The sequence below is a fragment of the Mesocricetus auratus genome, unplaced genomic scaffold, assembly GCF_017639785.1.
Source record: "Mesocricetus auratus isolate SY011 unplaced genomic scaffold, BCM_Maur_2.0 Super-Scaffold_2245, whole genome shotgun sequence".
In the NCBI taxonomy this organism is placed as follows: Eukaryota; Metazoa; Chordata; class Mammalia; order Rodentia; family Cricetidae; genus Mesocricetus; species Mesocricetus auratus.
In genome coordinates this window covers 1,131,180-1,156,645 of record NW_024429180.1, presented here as the reverse complement: position 1 = coordinate 1,156,645, position 25,466 = coordinate 1,131,180, and the positions used below count along the sequence as shown (strand labels likewise).

General features: G+C 41.0%; 1 protein-coding gene across 3 annotated transcripts in view; it reads right to left on the bottom strand.

The window, feature by feature from the left end:
- The window catches only part of Nalcn (sodium leak channel, non-selective), a 276,716-nt gene that overhangs the window by 46,302 nt on the left and 204,948 nt on the right, over nt 1-25,466 (bottom strand). For all 3 annotated transcript variants that reach the window (XM_040739426.1, XM_040738674.1, XM_040739071.1), the window contains exons 18-22: nt 19,007-19,080; nt 3,679-3,780; nt 3,212-3,281; nt 1,682-1,773; nt 1,468-1,590 (exon numbers count right to left, since the gene is read on the bottom strand). In XM_040739426.1, coding sequence (XP_040595360.1) covers nt 1,468-1,590; nt 1,682-1,773; nt 3,212-3,281; nt 3,679-3,780; nt 19,007-19,080 — 461 coding nt within the window. The remainder of the gene's footprint in view (nt 1-1,467; nt 1,591-1,681; nt 1,774-3,211; nt 3,282-3,678; nt 3,781-19,006; nt 19,081-25,466) is intronic.

The following is a 25,466-nucleotide window of genomic DNA, read 5'->3' as shown; positions in this document are numbered from 1 at the left end:
TCAAGATGATTTTTGTTTTTGTTTTTTTTTTTTGTTTTGTAGAAACAGTTGAGAATTCAACGGGTAATGGTAATGATACTGTATGATGTTAATTATTAACAAAGAATATCCAAGTACTTTAATAAGGACACAGGGAAAGACTAGAAAGTTTTAAACTTCCCCTAGGTCATTCATGTATGAAGCAGTGTGTGTGTCTGTGGTGGTGGGGATACACTTGTGTTTATGCAGGTGAAAGCCAGAGTTTAACTTCAGGCATCATTCTTCTGAAGCCATCTACTTTGTAGTTTGATATAGAAACTTTTCACTGGGACCTGAAGCTCACTGATTAAGATTCTATCTAGCCAGTTAGCCTCAGGGAGCTGCCTGTCTCCAGCTCTAGTGCTGGCGTTACAAGCGCCTGTGTGTGTGGGTTCAGTGAGGAGGCCTTGGCATTCCTTGGGGCCTCGGGCAATAGATCAGCATTTATGCCTGGCATCCAGATGGACTTTGGGAGCCCATTCCACGTGGTGGGATGCTGTCTCAGCCTGGACACATGGGGGCGGGGGCTAGGCCCTGCCCTGGATGATATGACAGACTTTGGAGATTCCCCATGAAGGGCCTCACCCTCCCTGGAAAGTGGAGTGAGGATTGGGTGAGGGATTGGGGGAGGACTGAAAGGAGGTGGGGGAGAGGGAGAGGGAGTTGGGACTGACATGTGAAACAAGCTTGTTTCTAATTTAAATTTTTAAAAAAAGTTTAATTTTAAAAAAAAGTGCCTTTGCCGTCACCCCTAGTGGGATCAATTATAGGTTTTCAGGGCCCAGACTGCAAGAATTTTATCCACTGAGTCATCTTCCCATACTCATTCCAGGACTCTTAATATCTGTGCTATGTACTTAAAGTAACACTAGACAAAAATCTCTTTTATCGATGGGTTGGCTGTGATAGTTGGCTTCGGTCTGCCCAGAGTTACACAACCAGAGGTTCTTAATCTGTTTCTTCCACACTGGTGAGGTTGAGACAGTGGTTAGTGGGCTTTCTTCTCATAACAACTGGTAATAAAAACATTAGACAACATTTTCTTTCCACTTTGTTCTAGAGTAAAGGTTTTCATCAGGAAATAGAACTCTGGCGGAAGCCTTGAACAACATCCTTCATGGTGTCATGGACTTTCCTTCTGTTTTGAGGGAAACTTGAGACTTAACAAACACTGACATACGCAAGTGTCAAATACATGCTAATACACACGGTTGTTAAATGCTTTATCAACGGGAGCTTCCTGCAAATTCTATTCCCTTAAAACCTTTGTTTCCAACCTGTTCAGGCACTCAGCAAAGAGGAGCAAAATGATTAATTAGTCCATGGTTTATCTTGTGACCCCATTAGGCATACACAGACCTCTTTTTTACTTCCTGGGGCAAACTCCCTGCTGCTCACAGGACTCAGGTGAAATACCTGGTCCAAGTGTGGTAAGTAGCCCATACTTACGCATTGAAGCGTGCTCGGACCACCACACGGCAGAAGTTTCTGAATCTGTGCTCCCGCCCCACAATGAAGAGCGGCTTGTCGAAGTATGGGTGGTTCTCTCGAAGTTCCTCTTCTTGCACTTTCCTTCAAGGGAACATTTATGGGATGAGAGGAAGGGCCAAGGGGGAAAGCAACTCCCAAATGAGAGAGCCTTGGGACAAGAGCCACATGGTACCTTTTCATCTCTGCTTGCTCCTTCTTCTCCTGGATCATCTTTATTTCACTGTCCTCTCTTTGTGCATTTCTGTATCGCACTGTATTTGAATGCTAAAAATAAAAGGTGCATGCATGGCTTAAAATACTGTTTTAAATTAAAGTCATTTCTATTTCTATATGCACACTATGTGCAGACTATAACATGTGATAGCTATACTGTTATGTATATGTGTGTGTGTATATATATATATATGTCATGCCATATACATATTGTTTATTGGCAATTAGCATCTTGACAGCTGAATTTTACCTCTAGAATACAAAATGTTTAGCATACATATTGAAATTTCATGGTGGGCTAGGCACTATCATACTGCTGAGGTTATAATAAAAGATTAAAAAATCAGAATATATAAGTTAGAGGATGTGTAATGTTGTAACTAGAAAAAAAAAGTCAGGCTGAGGCTGTAGCTCAGTTTCTGGAGTTCTTTCTTAACACGCACAAAGCCCTGGGTTCTATCCCCAGAATCACCTAAGTTCGACAGGGTGGTAATACTGTTCCAGAGGATCAGAAGTTCAAAGCAATCCTCGGGTACATAGTGAGTTTTAGATCAACCTGGGCTATGGGAGTCCTTTTGTGGAGTGTATGTCAATATATGTCTCCAAATCCATGTTCTTACTTGACTTTTAAGTATTCTGTACATTTCTACCAGACCACTTAAACAAAAGAATACAGAATCAATAAATACTGCTCATTACTAGCTCTCAGTATTAATGATCTCAATTCCCACCACACACACACACAAAAAAAAGACACGGCATAACAGACTAGATTATATAAACGCAACCCACAGGATCCATTCAGTGTTGAATATGTATGTATGTATGTATGTATGTATGTATGTATGTATGTATGTATATATGTATGTTTTTAGGGACCATTGTTAGCATTGGGTAAGTAATTGGTGAATCATCCCTAGAGAAGACAGACTCTCCCTCTCTTAGCAGTCATTAGTTGCATTTTGTTTCTTCATCTAGGGGTGAAGCCTTGCATCCTGTCCCCCATCTACGTTATCACATCAACTGGTATTGTATTCATCTCTTGTTTAACGCTACCTCATCGATGAGACTCCACTGGTATAGTTTCACTGTCCTATATAGAAGACACAATCTCACAGGTGACATGCCGGTTCTCTGTCTCTTACAATCTTTCTGCCCTTTCTTTTGAAATGTTCCCTTGCACCTTAGCTGTAGGAGCTGTGTTGTAGATGTATCTGTTGGGGTCAGGAACTCACAGCCTGTTGTTCTCTGCATTCCATGTTATTCTTTTTAACTGTGCCCTACGTGGGATGTCTGTATTTTTTTTCTGGTAATGATCTATTTTTGGTATCTGGTCATGTAATTTGCCTTCTGAACTTCCCGATTCCCTCTGATAGGAAAACATTTGAGGATGATTGAAAAACTCAGGCATGAGAACTGTCTAAGCAATCATCTAAATGTACATTCAAAAATCAAGCTTTCAAAATCCAAGGCATAATGTAGAACTCACGTCTTGAGTTAACGTTTCAAGAGATTTGCCTCTGCTGATCCTCTGGCTGTTGGATCCATGTCTTAGTGACCTAGAACAACCACGTCATCTTGTCAAAATATCTCAAGACCAACTTTTGACTTGTAGTCAACAATCATGGGTAAAAGATTAATTTTCCTGATACATCAGAAATGACTCATTTCTTTGTAAAACATAAGCTTGTGTTCTACCCACCGGCCTTTGATCGCATCTAACAAGTTTTCAGACTTTTGTTCTTTCTGATCTTAAAAGGAAAGAATCTTTGAAGTAAAGATTTTTAAACCTTTGAATCAGATAGGGAATTTCTTTATTGTTACCACCAACAGCTAGAAACAGGTCCTAACCATGCCTGACTGCCAACTAGGGTAGAGGCCTGGGCTTTGTACTGAGACACACACGTAAAGTCCTTTCCTGGGTGTCTCTGGAGTTCATCTTCCTGGAGTATTTACCTGCGCTCTTGGCGGATGTGATGCTGCACACTAAGGATTGACCTCTCCTTTGCTGGCTGCCCCTCGAATGATCCGCTCAGCATGCGCTGTCGAGTGCAAGCTCTTGCAAAAGAAAGAAACTCTAGATAAATGCATGGTTTGTACACCCAGGATGAATAATACATTACTGCTCATGGCTCTTATTAATTTTAAGGAAACACTGATGATGAGGCAGAATACAGCCAATAACACAGAGGAAAGTGACCTTTAGGCGTTGCATCAGAAACACAAAGCAGAAGTTCCAAAGACAAGAAGAGCTAAGAGCTAAAAGATAAACAGGAAGTGGCCCCTCCTCCTTGTCCTCTTTCTTCAAATTCCCTGTAACTATGGCAGATTTCAATAAGGATTCTGTCAGCAGCCAGGGCTAGTCACGCTATTGATTTTAAACTTAAACATGGAGGTCTCTATGAGCCCTCAGGGAAAGTTTTTTTTTCAGCTAGACCCTTGGAATGATGACATACATCTTCAAAAGATGTTTGAATCCACTCAGTGCTGCCTACACATGGAACGGGTATAGGATCATCTACTGGAGCATATGTAGCCTTTTTGGGCTCATATCTTTGAACAAAGCATATGGCCCTTCTCAGCATCCAACAATTGCTAACAGCGACTCATGTAGGGCTGAGGCTTCATGAAGCCCTTCCCCATCTATTCTGGGATTATGGATGGCTTACTACTATATAGGTCTTGCACATGTATTCCCCGGCTGCTGTGAATTCATATGTGCAATAGCCCTGTTATATCCTGAAAATACTGTTTTGCTGAAGATGCCCACTATTTCTGGCTCTTACATTGATCTGCCTCCTCGTTTGCAATGCTTCCTGAGCCTTTGGGGGAATTTGATGGGGCTGGGAAGATGGCTCAGTGATTGACGCAATCGCTGTGTAAACTTGAGGATGGGCATCCAGATTACTAGGACCCACATAAATGCCAGCCAGGTGGACATGGCAGTTCAACTCTCATTCCAGGTTTTCTACATGCATGTACACAAATATGCAATGCACTTGTACACACATATTCACCCATACACTCACAAACCTCAATGCAATACACCCAATCAAACACATACAACAAGAAAACTTTTGATATGAAGGAAGATAATCATAGTGTATACCCTTGAAAATGAATTTCACAAATCCAATGAATATAAATGCATTACCAGACAAAAGACCAAATATTCTTGCTGCTACTTTAGAGAGGAGCAAGGACCACTCTAGGCATACGCCCAAGTTGACATTTTACCACACAAGAGCATCTCCAGAATGGCAGAGGGAAACTGTATGCATTTCTAGAACCACAATGATGCTACATAAAAAGATGTGTTCCCTAGGCTCAGCCCAGTTAACAAAAGTCAAGCAAAGTCTCCAATATCTAGAGTGTGCTTTTGGTACATAGACTTAAAAACATAAAGTCATTTTGAGAACACTGATTTGGAGTAAGCGCTATGCTCCTTTAGATGTCTATACTCCACCCCCCACCCCTAGCAATCTGTGTAAACCACAGGCTTTAGCTTTCTGCCACTGTCATGTAATGTTTACTCTGTTATCATAATACTCAATCCCTAAGTTATTGAGACCCAGGGGCCTTAAATACAAAACACATCAAACATGCCTGTTTGAATGTGAGGGTCATTCCTATAATGGAAAACAGAAGAAAGCAATAGTCTCAGGCTTATTGTTAAGTATTGTGCTCTACACAATCTGACACTGTCAGTCTCAGGCTGAAAGTGGTGGACACATTTGCTAGGAAGGGCCTGGAGTCAACAGGTAGCCTCTGTTGCCCTCTCTGACTGAATATAGCAGCCAATTCTGTATGGTGCCCTTTCACTATGGCTCCCTTTTCTTTTCCCCCCAACAATATGGCTGAAGGAGTAAGGAGAAAGTTAGATCCCTACTTCCTTTTTTTTTGACTAATTTCTTTCTCTTTGGATCTAAAAAACTCAGAAAACTATACCAGAGGAAGCTGGAGTTTCATCACACGTGGGGATTATGACCTCTGGGTGATGCATACACTGAGCATGGTGCTGGTTTTTCACCTCCCTATTGCAACCAGAAAACCTTTGCTCAAATGGGTTAGAGTAGCCAAACATCTGCTTTAATTTCCTTTCCCCAAATCCTCACCCCACTCCTCACCAGCCACCCCTGTTATATTCACAGCAGTATTTACTAAGCAAGACTTAAATGCCCAGTAACCATGAGTTTCTAAGAGATTCTTTGAAGCCCAGTGGTTAAGTCTCCATCTGAGACGTCATGTCCCCTGAGCAGAGCTCCTTGCTCAGTTTCTCCTGACTCCAAGGCTCCCTCATAATTTGAGCACAATGAAACCAAGTACATAGACACCCCGAAACCTTCTCCCCTCCCCCCGCTCCATTTTGAGAAATCACCTTCAGCACTTCAGTGACTGTGTATGGTTGCCCCTAACTCTCTCTCTGGTTGGTCTCCCCACACCTGTGTAAAATTAAAATAAATACCTCCCCACATCATCACTCTTTTGTTGAGCCTACTGCTTGTCTAAATGCTCTGACATCACACTCCTTTCATTGAGCATGCCTACAGCATTTGAATTAAGCTGAAAGCCAAGAGCTAATATTCTTGTAGCAAATATGCATTGTGAAATATGCATCTGAGTAAAGGTACTGGTTGGGGAATATTACAGGAAGTGTGTCTGAAGGTTTCTGAAGGAATACCCTTCCACACAAGTGTAATGGCAGGAATCTATTAAAACTAAAAAGTGAAACTCTCTTCAAGGCCTCTCCAAGGCATGTTCTTTTCTGGCTTAATTTATCTTTCAGCATTATCCCAGGAAATAGGTAAAGGCATAGAGAAAATTATTTCTTTGTAGACACATTAATTCATCTAAAAGCACACAGAAACTCCTAATTCCACTGGACAATAAGAACAGAAGCCAAACTAATGAATGGAGTAAGACCCTCATTCAGGAGGAGATGAGTCTGGAACAGGAGGCTGAGAAGGAACAAATTGGCCCTGAGACGTGAATAAAGAAACAGGCTGAAAACATGCCACGTTAACATGTTTCTTTATACATCAAACAGATTCAAGCTTAATCTGTGCCATGTTTGCTGGCCACGTAAAAGGTCTTGCTGCTTTGGAAAGCAGTGACAATGGGGGAAAATGTGTTTCTATCACTTGGACGTGGAAAGATGAAGGATATTGTTCTACTCTCCTTTCATCTTTGTATTTAGTTTAAGTCCCTGGCCCATGGTGGGTACCACCCCCATTCAGGGTGGGTCTTCCCACTTTTTTTTTTTTTTTTAGTGCTCTCTAAAAGTCTAAAATTGTCACCGGGCGTTGGTGGCGCACACCTTTAATCCCAGCACTCGGGAGGTAGAGGCAGGCGGATCTCTGTAAGTTCGAGACCAGCCTGGATTACCAAGCAAGTTCCAGGACAGCCTCCAAAGCCACAGAGAAATCCTGTCTCGAAAAACCAAAAAAAAAAATTGTCCTCACAGATACAACCATAAGTTTGTTTTCTAGGTGGTTCTAAGTCTCATCGAGTTGACAATCAATCAAAATAAATAACCACCTAATGGCTCTGGAAGAATCTCAATTTATCTAACACCCTGTGAGGATCTGACTCCTATGTGTAATCATGGGAATGACCTAGAAGAGAATGCCCCATCAGTCCAAGTGCATGCAGGGCTGTCAGCTGCCCAAATCTAGGGAATCAGTTATGTGCTGTGCCCAGATTTCTACCAAAAATGTAAGACATAAAATACAGTGTTCAAATCTCCAAGTCTGAAATCATTTGTTTTGCAGTAAACTGGTATTGAACAGTTATTTCCACTGCCTTAAACCCCTAAATTTCCTATTGTTCTTCAGAAAAATGTTAATTCAGAACCTCAGTGTGCTTTCCAAAGTCTTATTAGCCTCCTCCTAATCTTACCCTTTCTGATCTCTTCTTTTTATCCAGAAAGGATTCCATTCTTTCATGCCATTCTCTTTGGTCATTCAGCTCTACACATAGAACAGACCCTCAAAGCTCCAAGACAGTAAGCAAGGTTGTCCTTAAAGTTGTTGAGTATTATTTTTTCAGCACTTGAACAAAGAAAGCGCTTCATAAATATTTGATGAATGAACCCTTGAAATGCTGCAAAGATAAAATATTTTAATTTGTTTGACCCTTTCATACTTATAAAGAGTGAAAGTCACAAGTAAAATGCAATGCCTTTACAGGCACTTTTGATGGAGTAATAATCTTAAGTTAAAAGGCTGTATACCTAGAGCAGATAAGACATGAAGACAATAATAAGAAAAAGAACACCTCAGATGTTGCTTCTCACAAGTAGAAAATTAGTTTTCATCTGTGTTGTCTGTGCAAGCTGGTAGAGGAACATAAAAATCAGCTATGGAGTTGAGACTCTAAGAGCTGAGTTCATTTTAGTTTCTCAGCCTAAGAGCAGGTCCATCACTGGGAACTGGATCCCCATGTAGCTCATCTTACAGGAATCTGTTGGCAAGCAAAGGACTCAGGAATGCAGGACGGTTACTCCCAACCTGACAAATGAATGTGCACCTATTTCTAGGTGAGGGATGGATGTCCTTGAATGGCAAACTATAATTTGCCATTATAAATTTTCTCTAATCTTTGTGTGTGTTTGTGTGTGTGTGTGTGTGTGTGTGTGTGTGTGTGTGTGTGTGTGTGTGTTGGCCTCATTGAAAGACTCAAGCAGAATAGTCTCGGGAAGAAAATATCCATTTACTTGTTGCTCAGAGAAAAAGCAGAGCTGATGGCATCAAGAAAACACTTTAGTCTTCAGGCACGGTCTCTGCTTCTTTGAGGAAACACTACACAGAGTGGAGATGACAAGGTCTCCATATCTTCCCTGCATCTTTTCCTAATGAAAAGTCAGAGAAGGCTGTGCAAGTTTCTGTGCAAACTGATGGAAAACTGCAAATAGAAAGTCTATCTAGTGGCTTAATATTAAACAACAACAACAACAACAACAAAAAGCCCCAAGTCTGCCTGCCTGACTTCTGGAATTGAGAGGCACAAGGCTCTGTCTAGTGAAAAATAATGAAGTCTTTTGTCTTGTGTGAGTGAGGAGACCCTCCATTATGCAGGCATATGTAATCTCTTTATTCCTGTTCCCTGGAGGAGAATTACAGAGAGGCATTTTCCTTTTCCCAGTTGGGGTTAATGTTATGCCCTCTCTACCTTTGAAAGTAAAACAAGATGAGGACCCCTGATGATGACTCAAATGTGGGAATATTCCTCAGCAAACACACATTCCCAGTTGCAAAAATATTACCCCTGGTTTCTTGCCAAGCCTTTGAAAAAAACATATGAAAGATTGATTCTTTTCCCCCACCTCCCCGCATTGCCTTTGTGGTGTGGAATTTCAATTGCCCCTTATATGACAGCCACATATATAATCTTTTCTAGGAGCTCAGAGTAGAGAATTGTGTCTTAAGAAATTGTCTCTATTTTTCTTGACATTCCTCCATCAAAAATATTTTTAAATTGGCTCAAAGATGGTGGGTATAAGAGCGGTCTTTGGAGTTTTATTAGCCTTTAAACACCACTAGTTGTTTATAGACACAGTAGCAGGGGGTCCTCTGTTCTTTTCTTTGTTTTCATGTCTTCTTTCTTAATGTTCCAGAGCAAGGGTGTGGGAAAAGCCTGCACATTCCACGTAATGAAAGAGAGGCCTAGGAGTCTTCAAATTATTTTTACTCATTATAGAAAAGTTAGATTACATGAGGCTATCTGTAGTAAATGTAATTACCACTCAAAGGAATCTCAATGGGACTTTGCAGGGCATTGAAGTTGAGGGGTTTTACTCACATTCTGAGCTCCATAAGGTAACAGGCTTTAAAGTCTTATCAGATGTTGGTTAATGCGATGTAACCTCATCATCAGACAATGGGGAAACGGTCCCCTAGTGGCAATTATGTAAAATCTCGAGTAGATAACAGTCAAGAGAAGAGAAAGTGGGTATTTCCTGGGATTGGCGGCTACCTGACAACATTGGGGTGACAGTGTGATCAGCCAAGGTGGTGGCAACAGCAGATGGTAATGGGTGAGCCCCTGGTGATGGGCTCTTGCTGAGAGGAGGGAAAGTTTCCCTTTTATTGGAATAAGTGCCCTACTCTTTAATTCAGCCCCATCCTGGGTGGAAGCGCATCATTCTTTAGCAGCAGCAGCAGCAGGTGAGGTTATCCCATTTCTGCATCATTCACAAAAATACTCCTACAGATAGATAAGTAAATGCATGGGCGACCAATGCCTCATTGCAGATCGAAAAGAAACCTTCAATGTCTTTATCTTGCAAATGTGTTATAAACAACAACAAAAAAAGGGAAATCAACTTATGGGAAATCCATGTGTTTGGTGGACCTTTTGAAGTCCAACAAATAAAATAAATAAGCCCCAAACTATTTACTGGGATTCAAATTTTGTAACCCAACTACTGTCTCAGAAACACACACACACACACACACACACACACACACACACAAACAAACAAACACATATATTATAATGTAATGATGTAACTGAGAGAGAGACAGAGACAGAGAGAGAAAGAGAGTGTGTGGTGAATGTGGGTGCTTGTATATGTGTGCTGCATACATCTAAGTGTGTTGGTGACTTCCTCTATCACTGTTTGCTTTACAGCTTGAGACAAAGTCTTCATTAAACCAGTAGATACTCATTTGGTCTAAACTATGTACCAGTAAGCTCTTGGGATATACCTGTCTCTACCTCTCCAATACTTGTGTTATAAGTGTGCACAGAATGCCCTGATAGTTATATGGGTGCTGAGGATTTGAACTTATGTCTTCATGCTTGCAAGCAAGCACTCATACTCATTTAGCCAGCCCCCTGAACTTTTTATAATTTAATACAAATAAAAATTTGAAAATGTTATATGACCTGTACAGTTCAGCTTTCCTATAGACACAAATTTCAGTTTTCTGTATTATTACTTCACACTCCAGAGCAAAAAAGTTACAGCAAGATCCTATAAAGATAACTCTCATATCCAAACTCTACCTTTCTTGGGATGTTGTATGGCTAGAACCATCCAGTGAGAATCACTTAGCCCTTTCAGACCAAATTCTTTCATAAGCAGCATGCAATTATATTTTCTCTATGTCTTGAAAAGTTCTTGTTTTTGGTAGTTAATAACATTCTACTGCTGGGATATGGCACAGTTTATTTTATCTAAAATTTTGTTTTACTTTATTTGTTGTTATTATCATGTGCGTATGTATGCATAGTCTTTGTGATTTTGTGCATGCTAGCTTTACAGTGCATGTGTGGCGGTCAGAGGATAACCTTTAGGAGTTGGTTCACTTCTACTCAGGTTCTGGGATTCAAAACTCATGCAGGTTTTCACAGTTAGGGCTTTTTCCCATTGAGCCATCTGATAGGTCAGGCTCCCCATGGTTTATTTATCCACTCACATGTAGATGAACATCTGACTGCTTCCAAGTTTGAGACTTACGAATAAATCTACCCTAAATATCTGCGCTTACTACAGATATTTATATTAATATGTTTCTTTGTGTGTCTACTAGGAAAGTAAAACCACAGTATCAAGATCTAATCTCTGTGACCTTAACCCAAACCATGATAATCTCTTGGGTTCAGCATTGTTACTCTTATATTAGGACTTTCCCCCAAATAGTTACACATTAGATATTAACTCAAAAGAAAAATACAGTATTTTGGTTACCACAGGTAAGATACTACCCAATAAAATATCTCTAGAATACATCCTTTTAATTCAACTTGTGGTAACCTCCCCTTCCACAAGGAGGGTATGTTCCTGGAGGCCTAGCAGATTCTTAATACACAAAACTCTTCTTCTTCTTCTTCTTCTTCTCCTTCTCCTTCTCCTTCTTCTTCTTCTTCATTTTTTTTTGAGACAGGGTTTCTCTGTGTAGCTTTGGAGGCTGTCCTGGAACTCTCTCTGTAGACCAGGCTGGTCTCAACTCACAGAGATCCACCTGCCTCTGCCTCCAGAGTGCTGGGATTAAAGGTGTGCGCCACCAATTTGGGCAAAGATCTTTTTTTCTACATGCTCAGCAGTCATGCTACCCCAGTCCCAAATTTATCCTGATCCTGGGCTTTATGCCCTGCTGCCTCCTTTGTGCCATGAATGACCCTTATGGTTTGGGGCTAATGGTAAATGTGATAAGCACAGTGATACTGAGATCATCAGTCTGAGAACCAACTGAGACAACCATGTGGTGACAGACAGACAGGTGGCATTTACAACATGGGTATACCCAGGCAGGATGCAGCAGGACAGCAAGAACAACAGGGGGTTAAGAAGAATTTATCATTGAAAAGTTGCTTGTTTCTGGAGTTTTCCACTTTATCTTTGACTGTAGTGACTGATATTCCAAATGAAATCCATGTGACCGTGGAAGGGAAAGAAAACTGTATTTGCATTTTATCACTTTGAAATCTTTGCTATTTTTGTTTTATACAATTATACTTACATGCTTCACATTTTATCTTTCTATTTTATAGTTTCTGAATAAAATTAATTTGCATCTGTGTCCTTAGTTTCTTTATCTATAAATCGTGTCTCATTTGCAAGACTAGCGTCAAGAAATGCTAAGGCAAAACCACAAGTTGGCGGTCTTAATAGGACCACGAAGACAAATATTTATGTCATTAATTCCCAATACTGTTTCCTTAAAACTTTGGCTTATTCTTGATGAATGTTGGTTATAAAATAACTATTGGTGTATCAAGGAGTGATTCAGGCTACAGAGGGTGTGTGTGGATGGGATGGGTGGGATGCAGCTGCACACTCAGTTCCTCTCTGTGGTGCTCTATACACTACCTTGCTGGATATGCCTAGAATGTGCTGGAAGCTGCAGAGAGCAAAGTACAGCCACATCCAAGTTTGCTGAATGGCAGGATGGCAGGGCGAACCAACAAGATGGTGCTCCATAAGTCAGCATGGCTGAATGGAGAAAAGCAAGACTCCAATGCCTGACATGCAGGAGACAGCACAGAAATCCTTGACCGATGGGTGCCTAAGGCGTACTCTCAGGAAGAATAGTCTATCTCAGGGGCCTGGATGGGTGACTAAGGGGCACTTTCAGGAAAAATAGTCTATCTCAGGGGACTGGAGAAATGGTTCAGTTGTTAGGAAAACTGGCTGCTCTTGGGTAGGCCTTGGGTTCAATAACCAGCATCCACATGGTGGCTCATAACCCATTCCATGGAATCCCAAATCCCCTCTTCTGGCCTCCACAGGCATCACACACACACACACACACACACACACACACACACACACACACACACACACAGAGGCACACACGCATGCACGCACTCACACACGCGCCCTTACACAATGCACAAACTTTGCAAGAAAAACGCCCATATACATACAAAGAACTTAAGAGACTAGGTGTTCTTTAGACTTTTTAATAGTCGATCTAAGTACATAGCGCCCTTAATCAAATATCAGGATATAAATACTGAAGCTGATCATTTGCCAACGTTATAAAGATGCTTGATTAATCAAGCACTCATGGAAAAATCACAAAAGGACAGACCTTTTTTTTTGAACACTGTGCAATGTTTAATTACTTTTTGCGTGTGATAGTTCTCTATTCATAGATGCTTGTGAGAATGGGAGTGTGTTTTTGCTTGATTTGGGGCCTTTGAATTAGAGCAAGCCTCTGAGACATAGCAGTGCCTTGAACACATGCGCCCATTGTTTTTCTCTTATGCTGAGAAGAGGTCACAGGCATTTGGAAGGGTGTGATCTTCAGTGGAGCTGAATGGTATCATCCAATTCAGAACAGCCCTGAAGTTGGGTATGAGCAGCAACCTTGGATTCCATGATTGAGGTGGAGGGTTGCTCCACCCCTCTCCCAACCCTCCCTAGGAATATCTTGAGCCTTGCAGACATGTGTGACCAAACTCCTTCCCATCAGAACGGCCAGAAACACATCTCTGTTACCCAAAATGTGAATTAAATTTTTGAAAGTATCCAGTAAGAGGACACAAGTTAAAGATGATCTTGGGTGGAAAGAGGTGACTTCACCCAAGAGTAGAGTCTCCGTCGGCCTCTAGGGCTCTCAGATGTTTTCTCTGGTGGATGGAATTTCCTTTTAGTAGCAATGGTTATACCAATCTGTTGTTTGGCAGGAGATGGTTATTTTGAAATGTAGGTCTAATGGGAACTGTGGCCACAGTAGCCCTTTGATTGCCAGAGCGGCAAACCCAGACCCTCCACCAAGAAGACTTAACATGTCTATGAAGGGGAGACTGCTACATTTAGTCCGAGCCTTGCTTCCTTAGCTCTAGGTTCCTTCCTTCAACTCATTTATCTGCACTGTAGACTGCAGGGTCAGCCTCTCTGGTTGTGAAAACACAACACGGCATAGCCTCCGGGACACATTAAAGGCAAGTCCAATAAGGGAGATTTACAGCTCTTAGTGCCTACATTAAACATTTAGAAAGAGCACAAACAAATGACTTAATGATGCCACTCAAAAATTTGGAAAAAAATGAGAGCAAGCCAAACTCAAGTCCCACAGATGGCAATAAATACTAAAAGTCAGAGAAGAAGCTAACAGAAATATAAACAAAGAAAATGATAACAAAGGACCAGTGAGTTTAAGGGATGGTCCTTTCAGAAGATGAACAAGATTGGCAGACCATTCCCAACTAACCAGAAGAGAGAGGACCCAAATCAATAAAATCAGAAATAAACAGGGAAACATCACAACAGACATCCAAGAAATTCAGATTATAAGGGAATACTTTAAAAACCTGTACTCCATTAAGCTAGAAAACCTAAAATAAATGGACATGCTTCACCCAAACCATCCAAACTAAACCGAGAAGAGATCAACAACCGAAATAGACGCAACTAAGGAATAGTTTGAATCAGTAATAAAAAAATCTTCCAACCAAAGCAAGAGCAGCTGGATACATTCATACACGGCAAAATTCTACCAGAATTCCAAAGAATGTCTACAGTTATCCTTCTTAAATTATTAAAAGAAAATAAAAGAAACAGAATATGCAGTCCCAAACTCCTTTTATGAGACAGTATTACTCTAATATCCAAATTAGATAAAAGCATTACAAAAAATCCCTGATAAATATAGATTTAAAAAAAACCCTGAGCAGTATACTTGAAATAAGGACATACATCAAAAAGATTATCTACCATGACCAACTCAACTTTATCACAGGGGGGCAAGGGTGGTTCAACATACACAAGTCAATAAATGTAATACACCACATAAATGGGTTTTAAGATAAAAATTACATGATCATCTCAATAGATGCAAGACAAGCCTTTGATAAAAATCTACAAGGCTATGATCAGGATACTTTAAGACACCAGCTAAGCTCCTCCTCACTGATATCTAGCCATGCCAAGCCCTTCAACCCTTTCTTGGTTTGCATGAGTGTGTGTATGTGCAGTATGGTGTGTGTGTGTATATCAATACGTAAGCACATATGGAGTTATGTGCAAGTGGAGGACAGAGATTGAGTCTGGTATCTTCATCAGTCATTCTCCACTATCCTTTTTGAGACATGGTCTCTGTTTGAACCCAGACTTCTCTGACTTGGCTTGGCAGGGTAGCCAGCAAGTTCCAGAGATCAGCCTGTTTATACAGCACTCAGATTACAGACGTTTTGGGTGCCAAGCTGTCTTCTTATAAGGGATCTGATTTTCAGAGCCAGAGAATGGAAAGGGCCGGAGCCAAGAAGTATCTTCTGGACATGATGCGACCTCTGCTCTCACTTACTCAAAGAAGCAAGGACATTTTTTATAGAACAGAAAAAATAAATGCTTTTTGTGAAGATCAAATTTACATTAAAAAGTGGCTACCAGACATTAAGCAAAAGATACCCGGCCTACAATCCATAACCCCAGAGAAGCTTGAACCCTGAGTCAGAAACAGATGGAAGCAGATGCAGAAAACCACAACTAACCAGTGGGCCAAGCTCCCAGAGTACAATTTAAGTGAGGGAGGAGCAAAAATATGAACAAAGGAGTCAAGACCATTATGGGGAAAACCACAGAATTAGCTGACCTGAGCTAGTAAGAGATCACCGAGTCTGCTCTGATTAATGGAGAACCTGCATTAGACCAAACTAGACTCCCTTAATATAGGTGACAACGGTGTGACTGGAACAACATATGAGGCCACTGGCAGTGGGTCCAAGACCTAACTCTAATGCACAAACTGAATTAGTGGAGCCCATTCTATATGGAGAGATGCCTTACCCAGCCTAGACAGGGATGTAGGGGTGGAGAGGTGCCTTGGTCCTACCTCAACTATAAGATTGGGACAAACTTATAGACTTCCGGTGGGTGGCCTTTTTTTCTCCATGGAGCAGATGGGAGGAGGGGGGAGTGGGAGGAAAGGAGGAAGGGGGAACTGGTACTGGAATGTAAAAAATAAATTAATAAAAATTACATTACAGCCTCCAAAACAATAGAGAAACCCTGACCCGTAAAATCACACACACAAAAATTACATTTAAAAACCCTAGTAGGCTGGACATTGGTGGTACATGCCTTTAATCCCAGCACTGGGGAGGCAGAGGCAGGCGGATCTCTATGAGTTCGAGGCCAGCCTGGTCTACAGAGCAAGTCCAGGACAGCCTCCAAAACAATACAGAGAAACCCTGTCTGGAAAACAAACAAACAAACAAAAATCCTACTATTTCCAAACTGTAGCCATTTATTTCCTGTAATTCAGAAGGTAACATACAGCTCTTCTGGAATGTAGTGAAATACTATTGACTTTTGGTATCCCCAAATAACACATCATTTGGGAAAAGTTGATTAGGGTCCTTGTTGCCTGACAGTTTAAAGATTTTTCTCCCATCATGTTTCTTTTCAAATAAAGCCCCAAACATATATATATATATATATATATATATATATATATATATATATATATGTGTGTGTGTATGTGTGTATATATATATATGTATATATATATATGTTTTAAAAGTTAAATCCCCCACCCCTTGCAGCATTGTCTGGATGTGCTAATTTTATGAAAACATAGTCTATTCCATCCATCTAATTCATTCAGGTTTGTGACAGTGTGCACCCATTAAGTCACTTTCTGTTGTTAAACTTATCAGCTCTCAGGAATAGTGTGACTTTTTCCCACTGGAATGGCATGTTCACATACACCTTATGACATGACGTTTTGCAAGGCCTAATTGTAAATGAAATGATTTCCTGGGAGGCCTTGAAAATTTTGTCACCTAGATAAATAATAGAGTACTGGCCCACAGGAAAAGCCATGTCCCTTTGTTTGGCTGCCTCAAGCCTGAATACCAGAACAATGTACACCGTGATTCCCAGATGGGTGATTTCCTCCGAGAAGAGCATGGGTGGAAGGGGGAGGCAGGGCATCCCTTATAATAGCACTTATTAGTTACTTTTCTAATAGCGGTGACACAAGCATTTGAGGGTGGAATGGTGTGTTCAAGCTCACATTTAGAGGGTATAGTCCATTATTACATATAAGTCATGGTGGCTAAACCTGGAGGCAGCTGGTCACTATGCACCTGCAGCCAGTAAGCAGAGAGAGATGAATGATGGTGGTCAGCTAGCCTCCTCCTTTTATATAGTCCAGGACCAGCCTCTGGAAGTGTCTGCTCGTACATCGGGTGGGGATTGTTATCTCAGATATTAATCTAGGCGTGTCCTCACACACATGCCCTGGCGTGCTTCTAGATCCTGTCACAATGACAGCCAACATTAATCACTACAGAATATGAAGAAGGTGAGGTCCATGACTCCTTCCTTATAACTCCATTCCCCTTTAAGCCCCAAAGTATTGAGATATTCCTGGAACAGTGTCATTCACTGGGTACTCTGGTCATGGCTTGCTTGCTGGGTACCAAGAGCAGCCATTTACTGGTAACCCTGGTCTTGGCTTACTGGTTGGTAGCCAGAGCCCAGAGTGATTAATTGGACACAGCTGACTCACTATGTAGCTCCAGAAAAGAAATAAAATTCAGTGTCTGTGTACAGGCATGTTTTCTCTGTGCCCCAAGCACAGAAGATTTGCTGAAAGGCAGTAGTAACAAGGGAGAAGCAGAAAGAAAGTTCTGAATTAGACTCAGAGTAGGATGTTTACCCTGTGAGCAGTTCCTTATTTGATGGGTGTTTCTCTTCCTACTAAGTGTGTCAGCATCTCTGCAGAACACTGCCATGAACTTGCTGGTGTAATTAGCTTGACCAAGAATCTTGGAGATTACGAGCTGTTAAAGTCCAGCCTCATAGCACACTCCAAGGGTGACACTGAGATGAATGGTCACCTAGTTAAAACACAGCTACACTGAGACTCAAGTCCCTTTCCATGAGACCTTTTTGTTTATCTAATTATATTGAGAATACTCAAGCCCCAGCAATATATATATTTTCAGCTCAAAAAGCTACTTCAATACATAGATGACTTTGTGCCTGGATGGCATCCACAAAGAAAGAGAACACAGTGGAATGTGTCTTCATGAGAAGTTGTTTTGTATTTCCTCACCATAGCTTCCCAAGTCACAGTAATATGCATTATAGAAAGATGCTCCCATTCCTAGCAATGGACTTGGTAGAAGAGCCTAATTCCTTCCTCTTACCACAAATTTGTAGACTACTTTGCCGTAAGAAGGTGCCTATTGGCTTTGTCGGCCATTTATCATTTACACATACGCATAATACATGCAACAATCTTGATGTCTCAGATGCTTATATACGTTGGAATCCTATCCCTCTCTATTACAATGTGCAGTCTTAACACTTTTGCCACATTTCCTTCAGATTATTTCCCTGTAGATACCACAAAAGATGTTGATGGTCAAGAATAATGAATATTTCTTGTTGCCTTTTGTTTTGGCAAATGCTTCTAGGTATAGTGTATTTATTCATTTTTGAGACAGGGTTTCTCTGTGTAGCTTTGGAGTCTGTCCTGGAACTAGCTCTTGTAGACCACGCTGGTTTCAAACTCACAGAGATTTGCCTGCCTCTGCCTCCTAATGCTGGAGTTAAAGTTATGCACCACCACTGCCCAGCCAGTATAGTTTATTTAAATACATTAAATAATAAGCATGGCATATTATGGTAATAAATACTGCTTGTTTTAGACAGACATTAGTCATGCCTCTGACATTATCTGTAAGCAAGAAAATGCACAATCCTACAACTGAGCAGAAAGTAGATATCAGGGTCCAGAAAATGAATTCATTTGAGAAAGTTCTGTTTCAATCTTAATGTAATCCCATTTAAAGTGCAACTTGAGATTATTGGCTTTACCTTAAGATTTTTGTGACTGCAGTCTCCTTTTCCAGAAGGTTCCTGGCCCTGATGCTGAAAACAGACTTGCGGAGCTGAAAAGTAAGAACCACTTTAGTTTTGGGAGGTAGAGGAATGTTATATTCACAACCCACAAGACACTGGTTCTCTTTCCCCTTTTGGCCTTTATGTCACATATTACATTTCTCTTACTATCTCTTCTTCCAATCTTATGATCCCCTTTATAGCTTCGCCACCCCCTCCATACACATACAGTTTTAAACCCAGGCTTCACGTATGACAAAACTGGCAGCTGTTTGCCGAGTCTGGCTTATTTCACTTAACAACGGATAAGGCTGCTTTCTGAGTCATTTTCTAATCTGTGCACAGATTCTAACTAACTGTGAAGCTGCCATGTTATGGCTGTGGTATGGTGTATGGTGTGTACATTGCTGGTCACTTATTCACAATCATCTGAATAAGTAAGTGCTCCACTTTCTAAAGATGTTGAAATTAACACTTGGAAACTGTATTCATCATGGCTTAGCGAAACATTTTTCCAGTGCATACTATACTTCTGCAAGTTACTGGCCTGCGATCCAATACTAATACGAACATGAGTTCATGAGGTGTTTTACCTTCAGGGAAAGATGAAAGGAAGAAAAGGTCAAAGTTTGCCTCTAGGTGATAATGATAAAAGCCATCCCAGAGAAGAGGATCAAGAAAACATCCTGGAGGGCAAACTCAGCTCTGTCCTGCTCACTGGTTGCATGTTAGATTAGTGAAATAACTAAGGGGTCCAAAGAGATGAGGAGGGAGAGAGTTAGAGAGAGAGATAGAGAAAAGGCAGGGGGTCTGCGCCATCCATGCTAGATTCCCAAGAACTAAGAGTGAGCAATCTCAGTAGTCAGTGCTGGGAGTCAGCGATAGGAGAGTGAGCCATTGTCTGCCACCAGTAGATTATCTTTCTAACCACTTGGAACAATATTGGTAACCAGTGGTGATAAAGATAGATAGGAGCCAGGTCTATGAATCCTGGAACTGAATACCTCAGTAGGGCAGACCAGGCTAGGACATAGGAGCTTGCATTTACAAACCCATCTGCGTGCATGCATGTGTCTGTCTGTCCATGTGGAGGTCTGATGGAGACGTCATTCTGTAAATCTGTCTCTCTTATTGGTTGGTGAATAAAGCACTGTTGGCTAATAGGGAAGCAAGATAGATGGGACTAGGAGTCAAGGAGGATTCTGGGAAAGAGGCAGAGTCAGACACCATGCAGGCCACCAGAGAAGTAAGAGGAATACTTAGATGAACAATTATGGGTTAAATACTTAAGTCAGTAAGAAACCAAGCAAATGGCCAACAGTTTTACAATTAATATAGTGTACTAAGTATTATTTGGGAGTTCGGACAGCACAGCAGGGCCCAGGCAGCTGGCGGGGAAAACTACACTCTACAGAGGTCAGAGATCAATATCTATCAAGTGTCTTCCTCCATCACTATTTACATGGGATTTTTGAGCTAGAATCTCCCACTGAACCCGGAACTCAGTGATTGATTAGAGCAGCTGGCCAAATGAGCCCCGGGGATCCTCCTATTTCTGTATTCCAGCACTGGGCTTAGGGATCCTAACTGCCATAGCCAGCATTTTGTATGACTAATCAGGATCTGTACTCAGGTTCCCAAGCTTGCACTGTGAGCACTTTCCCTGCCTAGCCATATATCTCTCTAACCCCCACAAACTGGTCCTTGCTGTCACTACTGACTACCTGGGTAACATCAATGATGTCCAATGTAGTTTTCATGTTGCCCAGCAGGTCTGAAATGAAGTGCAAGATCATTGAACATACTGACTTTTCCACCTACTTCCATGAAAATTTTATCTTTTTGTAATTAAAAAAAAACCTGAGTTTTTTAAAATTGACTAGCACTCCCAGGAAAATTAATCGCATGTTGATAGAGACTCGAGTGGATCTCATTTACTTTGAAGGTACATTTTCATGTGTAAGGGCGTTTACTTACCTATATCTCTCACCCCCTAAAGAAGTCATACTCGAACAGTTTTGCAAACTCTTTTAGTTTTTAGCACATTTCAAGGGGGTGCTACTCAGGAGTCACAGCAGAAGGTCCTATCAGAGGAGAGCTTCTGCTTTGACTACTAGAAAGATATAGTCAATAGTCAGAAGTCAGGCCCAGGGTTCAGGAGGGCACACGGTGGGCGACGAGGGCAGAGATTGAAGTGCTCAAAGCCAACAGTATGTCTTAACCGTCCTTTGCATAAGGCAGCAAATAGAATTCAATCACTTGTCAATTGCCCTGCAATGGAGCAGCTGGTATCAAACACACCTTCTGCACATTTGGGGATGCTACCTTGTACAACAGACTTGACTCAAGCAAAGCAAATGCAGTGGTCATGAGTTCGAGGCTGTCCTTGAGAAACTGCATTACAGTTAGCAGCAGAAGTAGCAGTATGTTTTCTGCTTTCATACAAGACCTGCGGATTAAGCTTCTCTGTGTTCTGAAAGAAGATGTGCATTTGATATGTTAGATCTCTCTCTCTCTCTCTCTCTCTCTCTCTCTCTCTCTCTCTCTCTCTCTGCAGATATGCTGTTCTTTTCATAATAAATAAAGCTCTGTAGATATCAATCATTTCTTTAGTCCTTGGCTGTGGAAGTAAAACCATCTTTTTTCATTTAGCACAGATATTCTTTGTGTTAGTCACAAAGATCTCAGGGCTACACTGCTCTGCGGTGCCCTCTTCTGGCTTCAAAGGATACTGCTAGTCACCTAAAATAAGCACTACACAGAGCCATTTCAGAATGTGCAGTTTCAGACCATAAATTGTAAATGGTAGCAGTGAAAGGGGTCAGTGACAGCACATACTGAATCTAAGTGCACCTAACATGTAGAAAATGAGAAGAAACGGGGGGAGGGTGTAGTTGGATAAAGCTTGCACTGGAAACAAATGGTTAGTTGAAAGATTTTGATGTTTTAGTTTTACTTGTAAACCTAACGTATTCACATCACCAAATGGCAATTCCTTGACTGAATTGGTGAACAACAACAAAAAACCCCCCACTAAATTTCCATTTAAGTGCTAAAGTAAAACTTAGAGTTTTTTTTTTATAATAGCATCTTAAACTTTTGATTTCAAAGATATGTCCACACTTTGAGTCAGGTAGAAATCTTATAGCTTGGTTGAGATCTTAGGTTCAACCTCCAATACACACACACACACACACACACACACACACACACACACACACACACACACACAGACTGACTGATATTCCCTAAATTGCACACTTTAACACAGAGCTCAAAAACCATGAAATTCAACTCAATTTCTACACAGTTACTGTAATTTGGATTGGAATGACACAGCAATGGGTGGGTGGCTCTTGCTTATTTTTAGAAAAGTCTTTTAGTCAAGAAATGGTGGCATTTCTCCTGCCATTTCTGGTAGTGTGGGTTCTGCTGAGGGCAAAGGGCAGGCGTCTTACAGGTCTTCAGTCTCCTCTGTTTCCTGAGAAATCAGTGGTTGATCCGAAGGTCTCAACAGTTATGATCCGGTTTGATCAATCGGGCAGGGCCACCTTTGGTGTCATGTTCTGTCACTAGAAAACACACACCGCCCTATGTCTTTTTATGATGCCAATAGCATTAATGTTCATTGTATAGACTCATCCTACTCACGAAGTTGTCATCTCTTTGCATTTCATTGAAGCAAACTGTTCAATGGGGAACTGTCCTTCCTGTATAAGTTTTTATCTACTAGTGTAGTCTACATCGAAAATACTCAAGGTGAGTTCATGACTCTTGACCTTTTCATACCAGTTTTTAATAGTTAGTAGATTTTATATAATCTTTAGAAGTTGTAACATGGAGAATAAATGACACAGAGACTGATATTGGGGTTCAAGCTTCAAGCTGAAGATCAGAAAAGCAAAGCAGCCGGCCACTAGCTCTCACCTCTAGCTTTGGCTGAAGGGGATGATCCACGAACGAGCTCTTCACCAAGTCTCAAACTGCCACCTCTCTTCAGTGTGGCTGGAGAATGAATGTTTCCTACTGAATACCTGATACTGACTTATATACCTCTCATGAGTGTGAGCTATAATTCTCTTTTAGACTGATTCAATCTTGTGTAGATCTGGGTGGCCTTGGACTCACAGAAATCCATCTATACCTTAATCCTAGAGAATTAAAGGTGTGTACCACTACCTCCTAGCTTCTGGCTGCTGGGACTAAAGGTGTGTACCTGGCTTCTATGGCTTATGGCTGGCTTTTCTTCCTGAATCCTCAGGCAAGTTTTAATAAATCATAAATAATATATCATTACAAAAAGTGACTAAAGTATCACTATGAATTTAAGGTTAAGGAATCCAGTTGTTAGGGATTTTAGTCTATCACAATTGCTACTTTAATGTTGTTATTTATTCCTTGATAATTTAATGCAATATATTTTGATCACATTCTTTCCCCTCCTCCAATGCCTTCAAAACTCCCCCTCTTCCTCCCTACCCACACAACTCTATGCTCCTTTTGTCATCATAGGTTGACTGATCAACTGCCTATTGGCCCATTAAGTTCTTTCGACATGATGTTAGCAGCTGCTGTCACAGTTTCTTTGCTCTCAAAGATAGCAGGGTGCTCCACACCCATGTGTACTCCCTATTCAAAATCAACAACACGTTCTCCAAGCAGCCTTGATGAGTTTATTGAGAAATGCTTCTTTTTTCAGACACATAATCAGAATTTCAGCATTGTTCCTTGCTACCAAGACGGTCACTATTATGGAACTTTAGCTGAGCTGACTCTGGACAGTTTCGATTTAGACTCAGGGAATTTCGCTTGCTTTTCCTGTGCGACCTTTCTATGTATTTTCTCTTGCATTCAAGACTTGATATTCTATACAAGCGGTAACAGATTTGACTATCTTATAAACACTCACTAGTCTTATTTCCCAGTTCACAGATAACCTTAGGAGAAATGACAGAGCCACAGCTAAGATGACTGGCAGACATTGAAAGGGCACCGCCTGCATTCTCCTCGTTGTCCCACATCATCAAAGCGCGCAGCTGTGGTGTACGCCTTTTTCAGTTCCGCCCTCTCATCACTCATCACCTAAGCCCTTCCGGATGAGCCCCGCCCACTGTGTCTTGGTACTTCCATTAGTGTGGGAGAGTCACCTTTGCAGGTGGCCTGTCTGTCAGAGGCATGTTTTTTTTTTTTTTTCAGAAGTTTCTCTGGGAAGAGCTCATGGGAACACTATTGCATAGAGCTCTGTGTAGACAATGACATCTTGATAACAGCTTTTCTGTCTCTTTAATCAAGAAGTCCGGTTTTCCTGGGAGTGTTAAAAAAAAAAAAAAGGCCGGTCTCTCACAATGTTTCCTGCGTGGTACTCTAGTTTCTTTTGATCTACAGGATTGTTGCTAAAATGTCTGATGATGATCGGATGCTCATTAATTTAAAAGTCACTTGCTGCTTGGGGGAGACAAACACACAAACAGTTTTAAAGTTCAAAGTCTTATAACATATGTGGTGTAGATTGTATTTCTGGGCCTCCTTGGGCAATATTTCCAGAGACATGCATATGCTTTCCACATTTGCTTCAAATGTTCTGTTTTAGAATATTTGTCACTTGTTCTAGTATCTTGCTGTGGTATTCTCCACTAGAAATGCCTAGAATAATAATGTGAACCTTATCTTCATTTCTTTTTGATTTTTAAGGTTTTCTCAGGTGCCGGGGAAACAGCTCAGCAGGTAACTGCTTGGTATGCAAGCATGAAGACCAACACTCACGTAAAAGCCAGGAGGGTAATGTCACCCCAAAACTCCAAAAGCAGAGATGGAATCTTGGAGCAAGCTGCCTGCCTGCCTGCCTGCACTAGACAAATAAGTAAGTAAGCTCTAATGGGAGACACTGCCTCAAAATATAAGGTGGAGTATGTTCAAACCAGACTCTTAGCATCATTCTCTGGCCTCCACACACATGTGCATACACATGCATATGCACTTGCGCGCACACACACATGCACACACACACATACAGTAGCACACACATTACATACACATATACACAAGAAAAATTTAAGAAGTCTTCTCTTTATTATGATTTTTGGGCACCACCTAACACATCTAATTCTTTAATATTATTGATTTTTACTTGTGATTCTTACCTGAGCTCAGTAACTCACTTCTGACTTCTAAAACTTATTTGTGCTGCTAATTTATCCTTATTTGTTTTTTAGCTCTTTTAACTTATTTTTCAATAAAGTGCCCCAGGTACAAGTGTTTATGGACACAGTGTTATGGCATGCTTTTTTTTTTGCTCATTTTAAATTTATGACTTACAGGATATTTGATTTTGATGATCAGCTCTTGTTCATTCTTAGCTTTGGGCTCACCAGACAGCTCAGTGTTTCTATCTCAACTACAGAGCTTCCATTTCTCCTGCTGTTGTTGAAATGCAGTG